The following is a 23,579-nucleotide window of genomic DNA, read 5'->3' on the forward strand; positions in this document are numbered from 1 at the left end:
GGTGCTGTGTACTCTGGGCGCCTGGGCGGGTGTGGGAGGGCACAGGGGACAGCACAGCGGCGGTGCTGTGTACTCTGGGCGGGTGTGGGAGGGCACAGGGGGCAGCACAGCGGCGGTGCTGTATACTGTGGGCGGGTGTGGGAGGGCACGGGGGCGGCACAGTGGCGGTGCTGTGCACTCTGGGCGGGTGTGGGAGGGCACAGGGGGCAGCACAGCGGCGGTGCTGTGTACTCTGGGCGGGTGTGGGAGGGCACGGGGGCAGCACAGCGGCGGTGCTGTATACTGTGGGCGGGTGTGGGAGGGCACGGGGGCGGCACAGCGGCGGTGCTATGTACTCTGGGCGGGTGCGGGAGGGCACAGGGGCGGCACAGCGGCGGTGCTGTGTACTCTGGGCGGGTGTGGTCGGGCACGGGGGCGGCACAGCGGCGGTGCTATGTACTCTGGGCGGGTGCGGGAGGGCACGGAGGCGGCACAGCGGTGGTGCTGTATACTCTGGGCGGGTGCGGGAGGGCACGGGGGCGGCACAGTGGCGGTGCTGTGTACTCTGGGCGGGTGTGGGAGGGCACAGGGGGCAGCACAGCGGCGGTGCTGTGTACTCTGGGCGGGTGTGGGAGGGCACGGGGGCAGCACAGCGGCGGTGCGGTGTACTCTGGGCAGGTGTGGGAGGGCACAGGGGGCAGCACAGCGGCGGTGCTGTGTACTCTGGGCGCCTGGGCGGGTGTGGGAGGGCACAGGGGGCAGCACAGCGGCGGTGCTGTGTACTCTGGGCGGGTGTGGGAGGGCACAGGGGGCAGCACAGCGGCGGTGCTGTGTACTCTGGGCGGGTGTGGGAGGGCACGGGGGCAGCACAGCGGCGGTGCGGTGTACTCTGGGCAGGTGTGGGAGGGCACAGGGGGCAGCACAGCGGCGGTGCTGTGTACTCTGGGCGGGTGTGGGAGGGCACGGGGGCGGCACAGCGGCGGTGCTGTGTACTCTGGGCGGGTGTGGGAGGGCACAGGGGGCAGCACAGCGGCGATGCTGTGTACTCTGGGCGGGTGTGGGAGGGCACGGGGGCAGCACAGCGGCGGTGCTGTATACTGTGGGCGGGTGTGGGAGGGCACGGGGGCGGCACAGCGGCGGTGCTATGTACTCTGGGCGGGTGCGGGAGGGCACAGGGGCGGCACAGCGGCGGTGCTGTGTACTCTGGGCGGGTGTGGTCGGGCACGGGGGCGGCACAGCGGCGGTGCTATGTACTCTGGGCGGGTGCGGGAGGGCACGGAGGCGGCACAGCGGTGGTGCTGTATACTCTGGGCGGGTGCGGGAGGGCACGGGGGCGGCACAGTGGCGGTGCTGTGTACTCTGGGCGGGTGTGGGAGGGCACAGGGGGCAGCACAGCGGCGGTGCTGTGTACTCTGGGCGGGTGTGGGAGGGCACGGGGGCAGCACAGCGGCGGTGCGGTGTACTCTGGGCAGGTGTGGGAGGGCACAGGGGGCAGCACAGCGGCGGTGCTGTGTACTCTGGGCGCCTGGGCGGGTGTGGGAGGGCACAGGGGGCAGCACAGCGGCGGTGCTGTGTACTCTGGGCGGGTGTGGGAGGGCACAGGGGGCAGCACAGCGGCGGTGCTGTGTACTCTGGGCGGGTGTGGGAGGGCACGGGGGCAGCACAGCGGCGGTGCGGTGTACTCTGGGCAGGTGTGGGAGGGCACAGGGGGCAGCACAGCGGCGGTGCTGTGTACTCTGGGCGGGTGTGGGAGGGCACGGGGGCGGCACAGCGGCGGTGCTGTGTACTCTGGGCGGGTGTGGGAGGGCACAGGGGGCAGCACAGCGGCGATGCTGTGTACTCTGGGCGGGTGTGGGAGGGCACGGGGGCGGTGACTGCTCGGAGCTCACTACTGCTCGTGGAACTGGCGCCCAGGTGCTGTCACTACACCCGGCGCCTCTGGAGTTGGCACTGCCACTACACCCGGCGCTTCTGGTCCTTCTGCGATCTGCCATGTCTGCCCTCGCCAGAGTTCCCCCTCCCCGCGTCCTGTTCTCCCCTCTGGGTGACAGGAGGGATTCTTCCAGCAATGGCCCGGGCAGAGCGGGGGCAGTGCCAGGAGTGCCCCCAGGAGTAAGACGGAGGGTCAGAGCTCACAGACCACCGCCAGATGTCCGCTACATCTTCCAGCCTCAGAAGCCGGCAGCAGGGCACAAGTTTGAGGCCGACGCCGCTCTGAATGCCTGGTGCGACTTATGCTGCGGCTTCATCTTCTCCGTGGGCCGGCGCTGTGCAGGTAGGTGGGCGCTGTGCCTGGCAGCAATGTGCAGGACCCTATGGGCACTAATAATAATCCTCTATGGCCATGCCCTGTACTCAGGCTGAGCTCCATAAGAGGCTTACTGCACTGTCCACCATCATCTCCTCCAGTACTGAGCACGAGTCAGCTGTGAGGGGAGGAAGACCCCAATATTTGTTCTGTCTGCCACACTCCCATGGGACAGGCAGAGATGATGGGGGGATGCCACCTCCTGCTGATTGGTTGATGCCACCTCCTGCTAATAGGTTGATGCCACCTCGTGCTGATGGGGGCATGCCACCTCCTGCTGATGGGTTAATGCCACGTTCTGCTGATGGGGGGATGCCACCTCCTGCTGATGGGTTGATGCCACCTCCTGCTAATAGGTTGATGCCACCTCCTGCTGATGGGGGGATGCCACCTCCTGCTGATGGGTTAATGCCACGTCCTGCTGATGGGGGGATGCCACCTCCTGCTGATGGGGGGATGCCACCTCCTGCTGATGGGTTAATGCCACGTCCTGCTGATGGGGGGATGTCACCTCCTGCTGATGGGTTGATGCCACCTCCTGCTGATGGGTTAATGCCACCTCCTGCTGATGGGTTGATGCCACCTCCTGCTGATGGGTTGATGCCACCTCCTGCTGATGGGTTGATGCCACCTCCTGCTGATGGGTTGATGCCACCTCCTGCTGATGGGTTAATGCCACCTCCTGCTGATGGGTTGATGCCACCTCCTGCTGATGGGTTGATGCCACCTCCTGCTGATGGGTTGATGCCACCTCCTGCTGATGGGGGGATGCCACCTCTTGCTGATGGGTTGATGCCACCTCCTGCTGATGGGTTGATGCCACCTCCTGCTGATGGGGGATGCCACCTCCTGCTGATGGGTTAATGCCACCTCCTGCTGATGGGTTGATGCCACCTCCTGCTGATGGGTTGATGCCACCTCCTGCTGATGGGTTGATGCCACCTCCTGCTGATGGGTTGATGCCACCTCCTGCTGATGGGTTGATGCCACCTCCTGCTGATGGGTTGATGCCACCTCCTGCTGATGGGGGGGATGCCACCTCCTGCTGATGGGGGGATACCACCTCCTGCTGATGGGTTAATGCAACGTCTTGCTGATGGGGGGATGCCACCTCCTGCTGATGGGGGGAATGCCACCTCCTGCTGATGGGTTAATGCCACCTGCTGCTGATGGGGGGATGCCACCTCCTACTGATGGGTTGATGCCTCCTGCCGATGGGAAATGGCACCTCCTCCTGATGGGCACCTCCTGCCGATGGATTGATGCCACCTCCTGCCGCATCATTGCTGATTTCAGTACCCACATCACTGGTGATGGTTTGTTTACATGGGCATGGGATGGGTACAGTATATAGACCCACAATTAATATACCCCATACCCATTAAAGAGTGCATCCCCCACATCAGCATTATGGACAGAATTATAGCCCACAGTATCAACCAGCCCCGCAGTGTGGGGTCCTCGAGTTGGGTGTCACTCTCACATTCTGCCTTTAATGATGCCCATGTATTACCAGAGGCGGGCGTGTTTTGCTCATCTAATTTTCGGTGATGTATTGCTGTGAGCTGTATATTTTGATCAGATTGTATGAGCTCACTGGCCATGTCATGGGCAACTCTGTAGTGTAGCCCCCATAGGGCGCAATGTTGCCCTAAGAGAGAAAAGCCACCTAACTGGGCAACATCCATTAGTGTTATTTGTGCATATTTATTCTGAAAGACAATCTGTCATCAGGATTCCCTACCCCACCCTAAGGCCATGTATGTAAGGGCGCTTTACTGCGGAGTAAATCTTTCCCCTGCTTGTAGAAATCTGTTTTGCTGTTTTAGACAAATCCATAGTTGTAATTGTATGCTAATGATATGCAAGTGCAGCGTGGAGGAACAATGCACTTCAATCTCTCCTGCCTCTCACCATATTCCCACCCTTCTGCTGCCTCATGTCGCTGCCTGACAGGTCACTCCAGTCTCAGTGACCTGCCTGCCTCCTGTCACAAACTGACAGGTCACTTCGGTCTCAGTGATCTGTCTGCCTCCTGTCACTGACTGACAGGTCACTCCGGTCTCAGTGACCTGCCTGCCTCCTGTCGCTGACTGACAGATTACTCCGGTCCCAGTGACCTGCCTGCCTCCTGTCGCTGACTGAAAGGTCACTCCGGTCCCAGTGACCTGCCTGCCTCCTGTCACTGACTGACAGGTTACTCCGATCCCAGTGACCTGCCTGCCTCCTGTCACTGACTGACAGGTCACTCCGGTCTCAGTGACCTGCCTGCCTCCTGTCGCTGACTGACAGATTACTCCGGTCCCAGTGACCTGCCTGCCTCCTGTCGCTGAGTGACCGGTCACTCAGGTCCCAGTGACCTGCCTGCCTCCTGTCGCTGACTGACAGATCACTCCGGTCCCAGGGACCTGCCTGCCTCCTGTCGCTGACTGACAGATCACTCCGGCCCCAGTGACCTTCCTGCCTCCTGTTGCTGACTGACACTTCACTTCGGTCTCAGTGATCTTTTTGCCTCTTGTTGCTGACTGACAGATCACTCCAGTCCCAGGGACCTGCCTGTCTCCTGTCGCTGACTGACAGGTCACTCCTTTCTCAGTGACCTGCCTTCCTCCTGTCGCTGACTGACAGATTACTCCGGTCCCAGTGACCCTGCCTCCTGTCGCTGACTGACAGATCACTCTGGTCCCAGTGACCTGCCTGCCTCCTGTCACTAACTGACAAGTCACTTCGGTCTCAGTGATCTGTCTGCCTCCTGTCGCTGACTGACAGGTTACTCCTTTCTCAGTGACCTGCCTGCCTCCTGTCACTGACTGACAGGTTACTCCTTTCTCAGTGACCTGCCTGCCTCCTGTCGCTGACTGACAGGTTACTCCTTTCTCAGTGACCTGCCTGCCTCCTGTCGCTGACTGACAGGTTACTCCTTTCTCAGTGACCTGCCTGCCTCCTGTCGCTGACTGACAGGTTACTCCTTTCTCAGTGACCTGCCTGCCTCCTGTCGCTGACTGACAGGTTACTCCTTTCTCAGTGACCTGCCTGCCTCCTGTCGCTGACTGACAGGTTACTCCTTTCTCAGTGACCTGCCTGCCTCCTGTCGCTGACTGACAGGTTACTCCTTTCTCAGTGACCTGCCTGCCTCCTGTCGCTGACTGACAGGTTACTCCTTTCTCAGTGACCTGCCTGCCTCCTGTCGCTGACTGACAGGTTACTCCTTTCTCAGTGACCTGCCTGCCTCCTGTCGCTGACTGACAGGTTACTCCTTTCTCAGTGACCTGCCTGCCTCCTGTCGCTGACTGACAGGTTACTCCTTTCTCAGTGACCTGCCTGCCTCCTGTCGCTGACTGACAGGTTACTCCTTTCTCAGTGACCTGCCTGCCTCCTGTCGCTGACTGACAGGTTACTCCTTTCTCAGTGACCTGCCTGCCTCCTGTCGCTGACTGACAGGTTACTCCTTTCTCAGTGACCTGCCTGCCTCCTGTCGCTGACTGACAGGTTACTCCTTTCTCAGTGACCTGCCTGCCTCCTGTCGCTGACTGACAGGTTACTCCTTTCTCAGTGACCTGCCTGCCTCCTGTCGCTGACTGACAGGTTACTCCTTTCTCAGTGACCTGCCTAGGCAGTGGGCAGGCAATAAGGAGAGAACCAGGATGGCTAGAAGTGCCTGCTCTCCAACTGCACTTACACCTCATTAGCATACAACTATGGATTTCTCTAAAACATCAAAACAGATTTCTACAAGCAGGGTAAGGATTTACTCCGCAGTAATGCGCCCTTACATACATGCCCTTAGGATGGGGTATAGAATCCGGCTGACAGATTCCCTTTAAGATTACAGACATGCAGCATGTACCATATTAGTTTTGTGATTTTCTATACCAGCATTAAACATACTTTATCAATCTGTCCATGATGTTTAGTCAGGGAGTTATGTGATGGTGCTACTGGATTCCTCATCAGGTCCATAGTTAGTGGTTATCGTTTGGTGTGGGGTTAATGCCCCTATACACATTAGACTAGGGCTGATCTTTTAGCCTGATGTGTGTATGGGGGACTCGCCCTCGATAGGTGATGTCGCTGAAGAGAATGATCCAGAAGGTTGAAGTCTCACTAGAGAGGAATACGGACGAGTGCTATGCGAGAATAAATCGCATAGTTCCCCACCAATGTTAATCTATGAGGCAGCTCCCATCATCCGTTTTTTTTCTCGGCCGTATTATACATGTGAGTGAAATCGCAGCATGCTGCGATTTGCACCGTATAGCGGCCAAGAATCGCCAATGCAAGTCTATGGGTGCGAGAAAAAAATGGAGAACACACGGACCATCAGTGCGACTTGTGAGAAATATGCACCGATGTCCTTCAGAAAAGCTGGCAATTCATGGCGCTGTAATGTAAAATCACACTGACAGGTTAAAATAGAATAGATAAAATAAATGTATACACATAGTATAGGGGTATATATACTGTGTGTGTGTGTATATATATATATATATATATATATATATATATATACAGTTAGGTCCATATATATTTGGACAGGGACAACATTTTTCTAATTTTGGTTATAGACATTACCACAATGAATTTTAAACAAAACAATTCAGATGCAGTTAAAGTTCAGACTTTCAGCTTTCATTTGAGGGTATCCACATTAAAATTGGATGAAGGGTTTAGGAGTTTCAGCTCCTTAACACGTGCCACCCTGTTTTTAAAGGGACCAAAAGTAATTGGACAGATTAAATAATTTTAAATAAAATGTTCATTTTTAGTAATTGGTTGAAAACCCTTTGTTGGCAATGACTTTCTGAAGTCTTGAACTCATAGACATCACCAGACGCTGTGTTTCCTCCTTTTTGATGCTCTGCCAGGCCTTCACTGCGGTGGTTTTCAGTTGCTGTTTGTTTGTGGGCCTTTCTGTCTGAAGTTTAGTCTTTAACAAGTGAAATGCATGCTCAATTGGGTTAAGATCCAGTGACTGACTTGGCCATTCAAAAATATTCCACTTTTTTGCTTTAATAAACTCCTGAGTTGCATTGGCTTTATGTTTTGGGTCATTGTCCATCTGTAGTATGAATTGACGACCAATCAGCTTGGCTGCATTTGGCTGGATCTGAGCACACAGTATGGCTCTGAATACCTCAGAATTCATTCGGCTGCTTCTGTCCTGTGTCACATCATCAATAAACACTAGTGACCCATTGCCACTGGCAGCCATGCATGCCCAAACCATCACACTGCCTCCGCCGTGTTTTACAGATGATGTGGTATGCTTTGGATCATGAGCTGTACCACGCCTTCGCCATACTTTTCTCTTTCCATCATTCTGGTAGAGGTTGATCTTGGTTTCTTCTGTCCAAAGAATGTTCTTCCAGAACTGTGCTGGCTTTTTTAGATGTTTTTAGCAAAGTCCAGTCTAGCCTTTTTATTCTTGATGCTTATGAGTGGCTTGCACCGTGCAGTGATCCCTCTGTATTTACTTTCATGCAGTCTTCTCTTTATAGTAGATTTGGATATTGATACGCCTACTTCCTGGAGAGTGTTGTTCACTTGGTTGGCTGTTGTGAAGGGGTTTCTCTTCCCCATGGAGATTATTCTGCGATCATCCACCACTGTTGTCTTCCGTGGGCGCCCAGGTCTTTTTGCATTGATGAGTTCACCAGTGCTTTCTTTCTTTCTCAGGATGTGCCAAACTGTAGATTTTGCCACTCCTAATATTGTAGCAATTTCTCGGAAGGGTTTTTTCTGTTTTCGTAGCTTAAGGATGGCTTGTTTCACCTGCATGGAGAGCTCCTATGACTGCATGTTTACTTTACAGCAAAACCTTCCAAATGCAAGCACCACACCTCAAATCAACTCCAGGTCTTTTATCTGCTTAATTGAGAATGACATAACGAAGGGATTGCCCACACCTGTCCATGAAATAGCCTTGGAGTCAATTGTCCAATTACTTTTGGTCCCTTTAAAAACAGGGTGGCACATGTTACGGAACTGAAACGCCTAAACCCTTCATCCAATTTTTATGTGGATACCCTCAAATGAAAGATGAAAGTCTGAACTTCAACTGCATCTGAATTGTTTTGTTTAAAATTCATTGTGGTAATATCTATAACAAAAATTAGAAAAATGTTGTCTCTGTCCAAATATATATGGACCTAACTGTATATATGTATGTATATATATATATATATATATATATATATTTATGACATTGACACACGTATATATATATATATTTATATTTCATAGAGAGTTAGGTAGCAGGTGAACTGGCAGCGTCGGAAAAAGTTCCGAAACTTTCCCACGCTACAGAGTTCATGTCTGGTCAGGCGGGGAGGCTGCACAGGCAGCTTTTCATTTATTCCTCTGTGGTTTACAGCCCAGCCGGTAGCATTAGCATGGCTCCCGGTTGTAAACTATTTAACCCCTTGAGATGGATTACAGCGTCGGACTTGACTGTATGGCGATAGGTATGGGATATTGTTGCTTTTTTATTTTGTATTTTTTTACAGGAGAATGAGGGCTTCGCTTGGATTGGGAGTGCAATAAAGATGGAAAACCTGTATGTTTAATTATTTCATTAAAATACTTTATTTTTAATGTGTGTGTATTTTTTTTAACCCTTTCATACTATTGGATTAATAATGGATAGGTGTCTTATTGACACCTCTCCATTATTAACCGGGCTTAATGTCACCTTACAATAGCAAGGTGACATTAACCCCTTATTACCCCATATGCCACTGCTACTCGGCAGTAACATGAGAGAGGCTAAGTGCCAGAATTGGGGCAGCTCGGTGGCTCAGTAGCTAGCACTGCAGCATTGCAGCTCTGGAGTCCTGGGCTCAAATCCCACCAAGGACATCATCTGCAAGGAGCTTGTATGTTCTCCCTGTGTTTGCGTGGGTTTCCTCCGGTTTCCTCCCACATTTCAAAGACATACTGATAGGGAATTTAGATTGTGAGCCCCATCAGGGACAACGATGATAATGTGTGCAAACTGTAAAGCGCTGCGGAATATGTTAGCGCTATATAAAAATAAAGATTATTATTATTATTATTATGCGCCTTTTCTGGGGTGGCTGGGGGCAGGTGTTTTTAGACATGGGGGGGTCAATATCCATGGCCCCTTCCTAGGCTATGAATATCAGCCCGCAGATGTCTGCGTAGCCTTTCTGGCTATTAATTATAGGGGGACCCCCATATCATTTTCTTTGGAGGGGGGGGGGCTATTAGAATAGCCAGTAAAGGCTAAATATAGATCTGTGGGCTGATGTTCATAGACTTGGAAGAACCGTAGGTATTAACCCCTTCCCAGGCTACAAATCTCAGCCCTGGCCGTCGGCTTTCCCTCTCTGGTGAAGAAAATTGCGCTGGAGACCACGCAATTTATTTTTGCTTGTAGGATGTAACTTGTGGAGCCAATAAATAGGCTTCCACATTATTTATTCATGATTTTCTGGGATGGGATCCATTATATGTCCATTTTGCAAGCCGGCAAGAAAATCTTGCCATACGGATGTCACACGGATGCTTAGATGCAAGAAAATCGCATCCTCGCACTGCACACGGATGACATACAGATCACTGTTCAGGGAACATTTCTGCGATTCTCGGCCATGAAATACGGACCGATTTTTTTTTTTATATGGTATGTGTGACGCCAGCCTTAGGGCATGCTGAAGACACTCTGGTAACACTGAGCATGCTCAGATAACACCTTACCCGAGCATTCTCGCTCATCACTAATAGTCATACAAACGTTTCATGTGCAGATAAACATTTGTGATTGTGAGTCAGGACCGACACACACTGTTAGACAAGCGTTCTTTACAGGACGAGAATCATGAATGAAAGGGTTGAATTGTAACACTGATAATGGTGGAGAGTTCTCACAGATGATCAGTAGTGTAGGTGCGCTCAACATGCAGATCTCAAACGTCATACTATTTATTTTGAATACGTGAGTTTCATGTTGTACAAATATTTCTGCTGATACTGTAATTGAATTAGCAATAATAATAATAATCAATTTCACGGTGTTACATGGAGGCCCCAATGTTTCAGAGTCACACATGCCTGGCTGAGATCATACAGCCAGTGCCGGATACATAAAGCCCGAGGTCTGGGCAACATGTGCCAGCTGTCAGGTTCCCTTTAAAGTGCTGCTACACATTTGATGAACGTTATCACAACCTCCCTCTAATTAAGGCATCTCTGCATATCAACATGTCAGATACTTTGGGGCTGATTCACTAAGTTCAGCATCTTGTTCCCCAGTCTTAATAAGGACTAAGCATCAATAAGACGCGGCAAATTTCTAAAGAGGCGCACGCTACATAATGAATTCAACACATCTGTGCCTCGCAAGAAATGTTACGCCAGTCCTGGGACTTTAATAACATTTCTAGCCCACAAAATGCTGACACTTTTGCTCAATTTGACGGGTCCTCCCTAGCTCCGTCCATATTTGTAGAGCAGCTTCAAACTGGCATGAAAATGCTAAAAGTCCCAACATTTTTGTTTGTTTTCGCGTTGCACAAAGAAATTGAGAATTCTGGAGAAAATCATCCACATTGTCCTCAATGTAGAGGAATAGCTAAAAGGATTGTCTTGTGATGGCAATCTTGTATAGAAGTATAAATACACATATATATAATACATATAACAGACATACATATATATATACAGTATACATACACATCCATTTCTGATGGATGAACATAACGGCGTGGATTCACACACTTGGGACCTTGCTCTGTGTGCACCTTCCATAGATATTCATTATTTGAATGGCCACCCTGTAAATCATAGCTAGTTGTGCTTTTTCTTTCCTGGCAATAACTGCTATTTGCCACCTTTTTTTTTCACTCGGGTTGTCTTGGTGCCTTGGCAATATAAGGCTACGTTCCAGTGCTTTTATCGTGTAATGTAATACAGGGGCTGTTAGGCAGGGTATATACATATGCAAACACAACTGCTGATGGTTCTGGGGCACGGGGGACCTTACAGTTTCCCTTTAATAGCTTGATTTCTCCCCACTGGTACATTGGATTACTATAATATTGGATTACTACTAGATGGATATAATTTGCATTGTTGTGCTAGGACCTCTACAGCTAGACGATCTAGACTATGCCATAACAATAACAAGCTATTGTTATAGGGCAGTCCATAGTCTGACTACTCTAACTGTAAAGAACCCTTTCCTACGGTGATATCTAATCTATCTTTCCCCCACGTGTAAGGAATGTCCTTTACCTTAGGAATGGCTTTGGATAGAATAAATCTTGTTCCAGGTCTTTGCACTGACCACACATTCATGCACATCAGGTGACATCCTATTCAATAATCCAGTCTTCCACCATTGAACCTTCTCCCGTTCTATATTGTTCTAACAGTGTGGAACCCAAAACTAAATTCCATATTTGAGGTGTGGCCTTAGAAGGGATTTATAGAGGGGTCATTTTACATCAAGGACACAAGTTTTTATTTTGTAGCCACCCTTATTTGCTTTTGCTGCTGCCTAAGGGTCACTTCCGTCTTTCTGTCCTTCTGTATTTCTGTCACGGATATTCATTGGTCGCGGCCTCTGTCTGTCAAGGAAATGCAAGTCGCTGATTGGTCGTGGCAAAACAGCCATGACCAATCAGCGACGGGCACAGTCCAGAAGAAAATGGCCGCTCCTTACTCCCCGCAGTCACTGCCCAGCCCCCGCATACTCCCCTCCAGCCACCGCTAACACAGGGTTAATGCCGGCGGTAACAGACCGCGTTATGCCGCGGGTAACGCACTCCGTTACCGCCGCTATTAACCCTGTGTGTCCCCAACTTTTTACTATTGATGCTGCCTATGCGGCATCAATAGTAAAAAATGTAATGTTAAAAATAATAAAAAAACAAAAAACCTGCTATACTCACCCTCCGTTGTCCGCCGAGCCGGCCGCCATCTTCCGTTCCCGGCGATGCATTGCGAAATTACCCAGAAGACTTAGCGGCCTCGCAAGACCGCTAAGTCATCTGGGTAATTTCGCAATGCATCTTGGGAACGGAAGATGGTGGCAGCCGCGCGCTACAAGGGGCTCTCGGATCGGAAGGTGAGTATGTTTATTTTTTAACCTGTGACATACGTGGCTGGGCAATATACTACGTAGCTGGGCAATATACTGCGTGTCTGGGCAACATACTACGTAGCTGGGCAATATACTACGTGACTGGGCAATATACTACGTGGCTGGGCAATATACTACGTGTCTGGGCCATATACTACGTAGCTGGGCAATATACTACGTGTCTGGGCAATATACTACGTAGCTGAGCAATATACTACGTGTCTGGGCAATATACTACGTGACTGGGCAATATACTACGTGTCTGGGCAATATACTACGTGACTGGGCAATATACTACGTAGCTGGGCAATATACTACGTGTCTGGGCAATATACTACGTAGCTGGGCAATATACTACGTGTCTGGGCAATATACTACGTAGCTGAGCAATATACTACGTGTCTGGGCAATATACTACGTGACTGGGCAATATACTACGTAGCTGGGCAATATACTACGTGGCTGGGCAATATACTACGTGACTGGGCAATATACTACGTGGCTGGGCAATATACTACATGGCTGGGCAATATACTGCGTGTCTGGGCAATATACTACGTGTCTGGGCAATATACTACGTAGCTGGGCAATATACTACGTGTCTGGGCAATATACTACGTGACTGGGCAATATACTACGTAGCTGGGCAATATACTACGTGGCTGGGCAATATACTACGTGGCTGGGCAATATTTACGTGGCTGGGCAATATACTACGTGGTCGGGCAAAATACTACGTAGCTGGGCAATATACTACGTCGCTGGGCAATATACTACGTCGCTGTGCAATATACTACATCACTGGGCAATATACTACGTCGCTGTGTAATATACTACGTGGCTGGGCAATATACTACGTGGCTGGGCAATATACTACATAGCTGGGCAATATACTACGTGGCTGTGCAATATACTACGTGGCTGTGCAATATACTACGTGGCTGTGCAATATACTACGTCGCTGTGTAATATACTACGTGGCTGGGCAATATACTACGTGGCTGGGCAATATACTACGTGGCTGGGCAATATACTACGTGGCTGGGCAATATACTACGTGGCTGTGCAATATACTACATCGCTGTGTAATATACTACGTGGCTGGGCAATATACTACGTGGCTGGGTAATATACTACATGGCTGGGCAATATACTACGTGGCTCTGTGCTGTATACTACGTCACTGGGCAATATACTACATGGCTGTGCAATATACTACGTCACTGGGCAATATCCTTCAGTGTTCTGTTCTCTGGCTCCACTTCATCTCCTCTTCCTCTCACTGTTGGGGTACCTCAGGGCTCAGTCCTTGGCCCCCTTCTGTTCTCTCTCTACACGGCCCCAATTGGACAGACCATCAGCAGATTTGGCTTTCAGTACCATCTTTATGCCGACGACACACAACTATATACGTCATCCCCTGACCTTACCCCCGCTGTACTACAGAATGCCACTGACTGTCTGTCCGCAGTCTCCAACATCATGTCCGCTCTCTATCTGAAACTCAACCTCTCCAAAACTGAACTTCTTCTGCTCCCACCATCTACTAACCTCCCTAAATCTGACATTTCCCTCTCCGTGGGTGGCACCATAATAACACCCCGGCAGCAGGCGCGCTGTCTGGGTGTTATGTTTGACTCCGATCTCTCCTTCACCTCCCATATACAATCTCTTGCCCGCTCGTGCCGCTTACACCTAAAGAACATCTCTAGAATCCGCCCTTTTCTCACCATGGAGACAGCTAAAACCCTCACGGTCGCCCTGATCCACTCCCGCCTGGACTACTGTAACGCTCTATTAATTGGCCTCCCCCTCACTCGACTTTCCCCTCTCCAGTCCATCCTTAATGCAGCAGCCAGGGTCGTCCATCTGGCTAATCGTTACTCGGACGCATCCGTTCTTCGCCAGTCGTTACACTTGCTACCCATTCATTACAGGATACAATTCAAAGTACTTGTTCTCACCCACAAAGCTCTCCACAGTGCGGCACCCCCTTACATCTCCTCCCTCATTTCTGTCTATCAGCCTAACAGACCACTGCGCTCTGCAAATGACTTTCGGCTAACCTCTGCACTAATCCGTACCTCCCACTCCCGACTCCAAGACTTCTCCCGTGCTGCGCCAATCCTCTGGAATGCTCTACCCCAAGATATTAGGACCATCCATAATTTGCATAGTTTTAGGCGCTCGCTCAAAACACATTTGTTCAGAGCGGCCTATCACGTTCACTAATCAAAGTTATGTTATGTTTGTGTGTGTGTAGCCCATTCACTATCCCCATCTATTCCCCAACCCCTGAAGATGGCTGGACCATGATTGTAAATACATCATTGTAAATACACACCTGTACTTTGTATCTCCCCCACCTCATTGTAGATTGTAAGCTCTCACGAGCAGGGGCGTCTTATTTCGCTTTAATTATTGTATTGTTAACGTTGTTACTTATGACTTTTGTGTTTGAAACTGTTAAACTGTAAAGCGCTGCGGAATATGTTGGCGCTATATAAATAAAGATTATTATTATTATATACTACGTGGCTCTGTGCTGAATACTACGTCGCTGTGCAATATACTATGTCACTGGGCAATATACTACGTAGCTGGGCAATATACTACGTGGCTGTGCAATATACTACGTGGCTGTGCAATATACTACGTCGCTGTGTAATATACTACGTGGCTGGGCAATATACTACGTGGCTGGGCAATATACTACGTGGCTGGGCAATATACTACGTGGCTGTGCAATATACTACGTCACTGTGTAATATACTACGTGGCTGGGCAATATACTACGTGGCTGGGCAATATACTACGTGGCTGGGCAATATACTACGTGGCTCTGTGCTGTATACTACGTCACTGGGCAACATACTACGTGGCTGTGCAATATACTACGTGGCTGTGCAATATACTACGTGGCTGTGCAATATACTACGTGGCTGTGCAATATACTACGTCGCTGTGTAATATACTACGTGGCTGGGCAATATACTACGTGGCTGGGCAATATACTACGTGGCTGGGCAATATACTACATGGCTGGGCAATATACTACGTGGCTGTGCAATATACTACGTCACTGTGTAATATACTACGTGGCTGGGCAATACACTATGTGGCTGGGCAATATACTACGTGGCTGGGCAATATACTACGTGGCTGGGCAATATACTACGTGGCTGGGCAATATACTACGTGGCTCTGTGCTGTATACTACGTCACTGGGCAACATACTACGTGGCTTGGCAATATACTACATGGCTGTGCAATATACTACATGGCTGTGCAATATACTACGTCACTGGGCAATATACTACGTGGCTCTGTGCTGAATACTACGTCGCTGTGCAATATACTATGTCACTGGGCAATATACTACGTAGCTGGGCAATATACTACGTGGCTGGGCAATATACTACGTGGCTGGGCAATATACTACGTGGCTGGGCAATATACTACGTGGCTCTGGGCTGTATACTACGTTACTGGGCAACATACTACGTGGCTGGGCAATATACTACGTGGCTGTGCAATATACTACGTCACTGGGCAATATACTACATGGCTGTGCAATATACTATGTCACTGGGCAATATACTACGTGGCTCTGTGCTGAATACTACGTCGCTGTGCAATATACTACGTCACTGGGCAATATACTACGTAGCTGGGCAATATACTACGTGGCTGGGCAATATACTACGTGGCTGGGCAATATACTACGTGGACATGCATATTCTAGAATACCCGATGAGTTAGAATCGGCCCACCATCTAGTCTTACTTATAACCTCGATACCCAAGTGCAACTTTTAGCTATATTAACATTTATATACCACATTCTTCTCTACTCTGCCAGCTTTTCCAGGTCCTTATGTAATGTTTTATGATCAACCAGAATACCAAGAATCCTACAAAGTTTTGTATCATCATCAAAAACTGTTTGACTTCTGAGATGACTTTGAGGATGTCTTGTACTTTTATATTTGAAGCAAAAAATGTTTTAAAAAGAGACTCTCTTTTATGATACTTCAACACTGCAGACATCACTGGTTAGGTCACAGAGTTAAAGTAGTTTATACATACCTAGGTTAGTGGCCGTGCTAATTGCACCCTCTGCTCCAAACAGTCCCCAGTCCTTCACCTCTGCTTTGAATAGTGTCTCAGGTACTGTGGGGGACATACTGGTGCGATCTGGGCAACCGCACAGGGTTTCCAAGGGTAAGCGGCCATTACCACCTCTAAAGCAGGTGAAATTGTGCATTATGATGAGCTATTGGACTGCAAAGGGCCCATACATTGTTTTTACACAGGGGCCCTCTTCAGTCTGTGTCTGCTCCTCCTCGGCTACCTAACTAGTCGACCGCTAGAGCACAAAAAATGCAGCAGGAACTGATACCTGCGTTTTTGAAGTGTTTTTTTTTTTTTGCACAACCCATTGCTTTCAATGGGTGAAAAACACTGAAAAAACGTTGAAGGAAGTGACATCCTCCATTCTTCAAAACCCAAGGTATTGCACAAAATACTGAGGATAAAAAACCAAGCGGTGTGCATGAGATTTCTGAAATCTCATACACTTTCATGGTACTGTAAAACGCAGCTAGAATTTTCATAAAAAAAGCATAAAAAACGTAACGTGTGAACATAGCCTTACTCTTGGCCAATCAACATCTCATCTAGACCACTTTACATTGCTGAGCGTTGTTATCGGCAGGGATTGTCTTCCACCCTACAGTATGCAGCCCCATAGCTTTCCATAACGTACGAGGCACATCTGTCTGATGGCACATGAATGATCATTCTAAATAAGCAGCTATTTGAAGAAGTCATAACCCACTCCTGCACAATTTAGCTTCAATGAAATGAGATGGGGGAGCAAATTCTTTGTCAGTGCATAAGATTATTATTATTTTTTATTGATAGTAAAGTTGAGAGTAATGGCATAGCAAAGATTAGAGACGTAGCAAATGATGTCCTGTGTGATCATGTTTAGAAACGCCCTGACATAGGTAATTCCTTGTAGCCTGCTTTCTTTTAAAGTTTTGATAGCTAAGTTCATACATGCAGAGAATCGTTTAACTGATGAGTGTTGCGATCGCAACGCATGACCAGCAAACGATGCCAGACAAGTCTTTACACAGGACGAGAATTGTGAATGAATTGGCCGATTAGCGACCGTTACCAGAGGGTTTGTTTACATGTGCCAACTGGTGGCGTTAAATGCTTACTGATCGGTGGTCTTTTAAGAGTTCATTTACACACAATGAAATGATGCATTTTTAATGATCTATAGTAGATTGTTCAATGCACATAGCCTATCATAGTCATTGGTAGTACAAGTCCTGATTACACAGGATGATAACATCACTGAAAAGTATGAACTTTTGCACTGCAAGATCTTATCACCCGATAAATGAACATTTTGCTCGTTCCCTAGGTGATCAACTGACTCTTTACACTGAAATTATTATAGGGGTCTACTCAAGTTATTAAATTGCTTAAGTCAGACAGCATAAAAGTTTGAAATTGACTTGCATTTTCTATCTGTTGTCATTCTCCTGAAATTAAAGCTTTTATCTTTCATAGTGTACAGCTGGTTTCCATGGAGGTCAGCCACTAGTGCCAGCCAAGGAGTGGAATTAACTCCTGTAACTCCTAACATACCAACCATACAGCAATTAGCTGCTCACTTTCCTTCCCCTCCCTCTCATTTCCCGACAAGCTGCTGTTATAAGTTTTGGAAAATCAACAACATCAGCTGCTTTCAAAGCAGATCTCCTAATCATGGCTCTCACTGTCCGGAGTTGTAGATGAAAGAACAAACCACTGATACTGTTAGGCCGGGGTCACACTTGTGAGTGCAATGCGAGAAACTCACACTAGTCTCTCGCATCAATCACCAGCACTGCCGCCGGCACTCGGGACCGGAGCGTTCAGCTGCATAGAAATACATGCAGTCGCACGTTCCGGTCCTGAGTGCCGGTTGCAGTGCCGGGTATTGATGCAAGAGACTAGTGCGAGTTTCTCGCATTGCACTCGCAAGTGTGACTCCGGCTTTACAGCAGAACTTGTCCTGAGCTTTATAGTTCTACTATTCACCAGAGCAGTCACTAAAGTAGGCGTCCACTTTCCCTTGAAGCCAGGAAGTGAAAGAGACTGGATAGAAACAACTTGAAAATAAGCCTTTAAGGATGCGTGTTCACAATTATCTTTCAGTGTAAATGCAACTTAACCCCTTCACCACCGTTAACGAATTTGTACGTCAAAGGTAGTGTCCCTGCCTTTGATGGGCTCAGTTCACATCTTACGCCGCGCTTGATGGCTGATTTAATCAGCCATCATGTGCCTTTAACAGCCATGGATGGATTGGAACTCTACCTGTGGCTGTTATCCAATTATATCCCGCTGTCAATCATTGACATCGGGATTTAACATGTGCCAGGCGGACGTGTCCCACAATTCCTGCCCCTGTGATCACGTGTTCACGGGTCACCAATGGGTTCTCATGACATCCGGGGGTCTGCAGGAGACCCCTGTGCCGATCATAATTATAGGATATCATAATTTATGCTATAGCAGTGCTGAAGCCATGCTATACAAGCTATCAGACAATTGCAGATTAAAGTCTCCTAAGGGGACTATGGAAGACAGTAAAAAAAAGAAAAAAAACACACAAGTTGAAATCACCCCCCTTTTGCCCCACTGAAAATAAAACAAAACAAATACACATATTTGGTATCGCTGCCTTGAGAAATGTCCAATCTATCAAAATATTAAAACAATCCAGGAAAAAGAAACAAAAAGAATTACCTTTTGTTGGCTGCCACAACATTGTAATAAAATGCAATAAGAGGCGATCAAAACGTATGTACCCCAAAATGATATCAATAAAAACATCAGGTCAGGGCGCAAAAAATAAGCCCTCTCCCTACCCGAGATCACGAAAAGTCACATAAGCAATTTCATGCACTATGAATGAGTGTTTTTGGACACGTTTTCAGCCCTTAGAATCTGAAAGATTAGCGGCCAGTGTAAATACCCCTTAAGGCCGGTTTCACACGTCCAGATAATTCCAGTACCGTATAAAATCGGTACTGGAGTTATCCGTGTCCGTGTGCTCACGTGGCACATCAGTGTGGCACACGTGCGGCACACGTGTGCCCACTGGGTACCACACGCACCGTGCAGGAGACAGCGCTAAAGTTTAGCGCTGTCCCCTGCATCGTGCTGAATCCGCGATTCATATCTTCCCTGCAGTAGCGTTTGCTGCGTAGAAGATATGAATAATAGTGTTTAAAATAAAGATCTATGTTCCCCCCGCCCTCACACCCCCTGTGCGCCCCCCCGCTGTTCTGAAAATACTCACACGCCTCCCTCGTTGGCTGTCGCTGCTTCCTGGTCTGGCCGCATCTTCTCCTGTATGCGGTCACGTGGGGCCGCCGATTACAGTCATGAATATGCGGCTCCACCTCCCGCTGCTGCAGGGAAGATATGAATCGCAGATTCAGCACCAGTGGGGGGGACAGCGCTTAATGTAGCGTTGTCCCCTGCACGGTACACGGACAACGTCCGTGTGCCATACGTGTTTTACACGGACCCATTGACTTTAATGGGTCTGTGTAATCCGTGCGCTCCCACGAACACTGACATGTCTCCGTGTTTGGCACACGGAGACACGGTCCGCAAAAAATCACTGACATCTGAACAGATGCAGTGATTTTTATGTGTCTACGTGTGTCAGTGTCTCCGGTACGTGAGGAAACTGTCACCTCACGTACCGAAGACACTCACGTGTGAAACAGGCCTAAGGGGAATCTGTCAGCAGGTTTGTTATGTAATCTGTCAGCAGGTGTGCTGTGTAATCTGACAGAATGCAAATATTTGCAGCTCTTGAGTTATCAGGAGCTGCATATATTTGCTCTATGCGCTCCCTTTTTCTCTGAAGCTGCTCGCTACACTTCCCAGTGTATTAGTGTAGTGAGCAGCATAAGAAGAGAACGAATGCGGCCAGCGAAAGGCAGTGTCGGTGTGCATACGCACATGTGCTGGCAGTACTTGCTCTGGAAAGTGAGCATTGTCAATCAGAAGTGGGGGATGGCCCTAAATATACAAATGACGAGGCATCACGGTGCACCAAACTCTTGGTACTCTATGGGTGCACCGATGACTCTCATTTGCATATGAATTAAACATTATAAGGATTAAGACCCCTACAACATTGTGTAGGACATTCAAAATGCGTTTTTGGGGGTGACGGACTCCCTTTATGGCCGGGATCACACTCGCGAGTGCAATGTGACAAACTTGCATTTGTATTTCTGTGCAGCTGAATGCTCCGGTCCCGAGTGCCGGCGGCAGTGCGGGTATTGATGTGAGAGATTCGCGCGAGTTTGTCGCATTGCACACGCAAGTGTGACCCCGGCCTAAAGGTACCGTCACACATAACGATTTCTTTAACGATATCGTTGCTTTTTGTGACGTAGCAATGATATCGTTAACTAAATCATTATGTGTGACAGCGACCAACGATCAGGCCCCTGCTGGGAGATCGTTGGTCGCTGGGAATGATCAGGACCTTTTTTTTGGTCGCTGATCACCCGCTGTCATCGCTGAATCGGCGTGTGTGACGCTGATCCAGCGATGTGTTCTCTGGTAACCAGGGTAAATATCGGGTTACTAAGCGCAGGGCCACGCTTAGTAACCCGATATTTACCCTGGTTACCATTGTAAAAGGAAAAAAAAAAACAGTACATACATTCCGATGTCTCACGTCCCCCGGCGTCAGCTTCCCGCACTGACTGTGTCAGCGCCGGCCGGCCGTAAAGCAGAGAACTGCGGTGACGTCATGACGTCACCGCTGCTCTCTGCTTTACGGCCGGCCGGCGCTGACAGTCAGTGCGGGAAGGTGACGGCGGGGGACGTAACAGACACCGGAACGTGAGTATGTTGTGTTTTTGTTTTTTTTACATTTACCCTGGTTACCTGGGGACTTCGGCATCGTTGGTCGCTGGAGAACTGTCTGTGTGACAGCTCTCCAGCGACCACACAACAACTTACCAACGATCATGGCCAGGTCGTATCGCTGGTCGTGATCATTGGTAAATCGTTTAGTGTAACGGTACCTTAACACTCAGAAGCATTGGATGAGGATGAGGTCCAGCGAGTCCCTCCAATCCACATAAACAGGAGACGTGCTGCTGAGAACAATGACTGATCCTATTACTGTCTGCTCTGTGCACTTGGGAATTGTGGTCGACCTGTCTAACCAGCCTATTAATCAAGTGCCGATCGGCAGTTGGTTAACGTCTTCCATGGGCCAGTATATGCAGACTCTTATTCTTATGACTGCACAATATATCTAATCATTAATAGCTATGTTGGAGAAATGTCTCATTAAGTCTGATTTGTGGAGTGTTCATAACATTCATGATTGTCCAAAAAAAGGTGAAGACATTGGTGGGTGAATATAAGACCGGGGGCAGGGGGCTTACATCAGAAGCATCCTTTCAGCGCTGAAAAAGGAAAAACACGCTGGAGGGGTGCTTTAATGTTAATTGCACATATGTGATATTATTTTTAAAGGGAATCTGTCACCAGGTTTTTGCTACCTCATCTGAGAGCAGCATAATTTAGAGGAAGTGACCTTGATTCCAGCAATGTATCACTTACTTTAATGGGTGAAGAAGTTGGGATACAATCACAATTTTTTGATGTAGCAGAGCTCAGGAAGCTAGCCCAGCCCACACCCCTGATTAACAACCTTCTGGGTACACTGTATATCGCCAGAAAGCTTCTAATCAGTGGTGGGCGCTTGGTTGGACCACATGGCTCTTGGGAACAAGTCTGGCAGTGATAATCTCTTGCCAATTAAACACTCAATGTATTGAAACAACAGCACCCAGCCTAATAAGCGACACATCACTGGAATAAGTATTTCATGCTGCCCTCGGATTACATAGAAAACATCTGGTGACAGATTCCCGTTATTAGGAGCTAAGCTGCAGTACCAGGCAGCGGCCATTAAATACTGAGCAGAGCTGTGGTGTTCCACTCCAACCACTGTGCACATTCAGCTATTGTTGACTGCTTTGTGTGGTGGTGGGACCCCACTGATCCTAGTAATGGATCATCAATGTGAAAGTACCCTGTAAAGATGTCCCTGTAGTCTGGTTGCTACTTCAGTAACTAGTGTATTTACCACACACTGTACAATGTAATGGACAGTGTTTCCGTTGGTTTTGGGTGCAGAAGCGACCTGCCGTTATGTACACTGTACCTATTGTGTGTAAGAATAGATGAGCCATTGTGTTTTGTGGCTTACACAGACTTTCCTGCACTGAATAAACAATGCTTTTTACCTTCACTGAATACTTATGGCTTTTACAGGGAGTCTGAAAGTAAAACCTAAGCACATGCTTTGTAGGAAATATAGCAGGTTTATTGTTTATGGCCTCCATGCTGCATAAAATGTGCTACTTGATGTGGCCAAGAGGCTCAGTCACTGATCCGCCCACTGGGGCTGTGTGTCCCCGCCCCCTCAGCTGTGATTGACAGCACTGACTGGCTGGAGTGAGCACTATCTGCAGCAGAACCGCTTAGCCAGTGCTGTCAGTCACCAGTGAATAAGGTGGGGACCTGCAGAACGGTGCGCTGAGCCTCTTGGCCACACCAAGGGTGCGCCGGGCACTCTAATTAGCATATCTCATCAAACGCAGTTTTCTGCTAAATGGATGCAGCAATGAGAACACTAAAGCTGCCATTTCTACAGGGGCTATATCCCCTACAACAGGGGTGTCAAACTGCATTCCTCGAGGGCTGCAAACAGGTCATGTTTTCAGGATTTCCTTGTACTGCACAGGTGATAATTTAATCACCTAGACAAATAATGAGTTGGTGATGAAATTATCACCTGTGCAGTACAAGGAAATCCTGAAAACATGACCTGTTTGCAGCCCTCGAGGAATGCAGTTTGACACCCCTGCCCTACAAGGTTAGGTGCTTAGTTTTTGTGATGAGCTTTCCATAAGGATAGAGCGCAGTTCAGACTCATGTTGCCATGCTCGGCAGAATCATTGGCTGAGGATGAGTTATAGTAGATGACTCCAGCCAGGTTCTTGGGATGCAGTCTTTCTGACTCTCCTTGTGCTGAGTAATGGGAAACCTTGGTGATCTCGGCCACAATGAG

General features: G+C 48.7%; 1 protein-coding gene across 1 annotated transcript in view; it reads left to right on the forward strand.

The window, feature by feature from the left end:
* Positions 1–1,899: 1,899 nt before the first annotated feature.
* Positions 1,900–23,579, forward strand: part of RASSF3 (Ras association domain family member 3) — a 299,318-nt gene continuing 277,638 nt past the window's right edge. The window contains exon 1 of the mRNA XM_069764674.1: positions 1,900–2,254. Coding sequence (XP_069620775.1) covers positions 1,972–2,254 — 283 coding nt within the window. The 5' untranslated portion in view covers positions 1,900–1,971. The remainder of the gene's footprint in view (positions 2,255–23,579) is intronic.

The sequence above is a fragment of the Ranitomeya imitator genome, chromosome 4 (assembly GCF_032444005.1).
Source record: "Ranitomeya imitator isolate aRanImi1 chromosome 4, aRanImi1.pri, whole genome shotgun sequence".
Classification (NCBI taxonomy): Eukaryota; Metazoa; Chordata; class Amphibia; order Anura; family Dendrobatidae; genus Ranitomeya; species Ranitomeya imitator.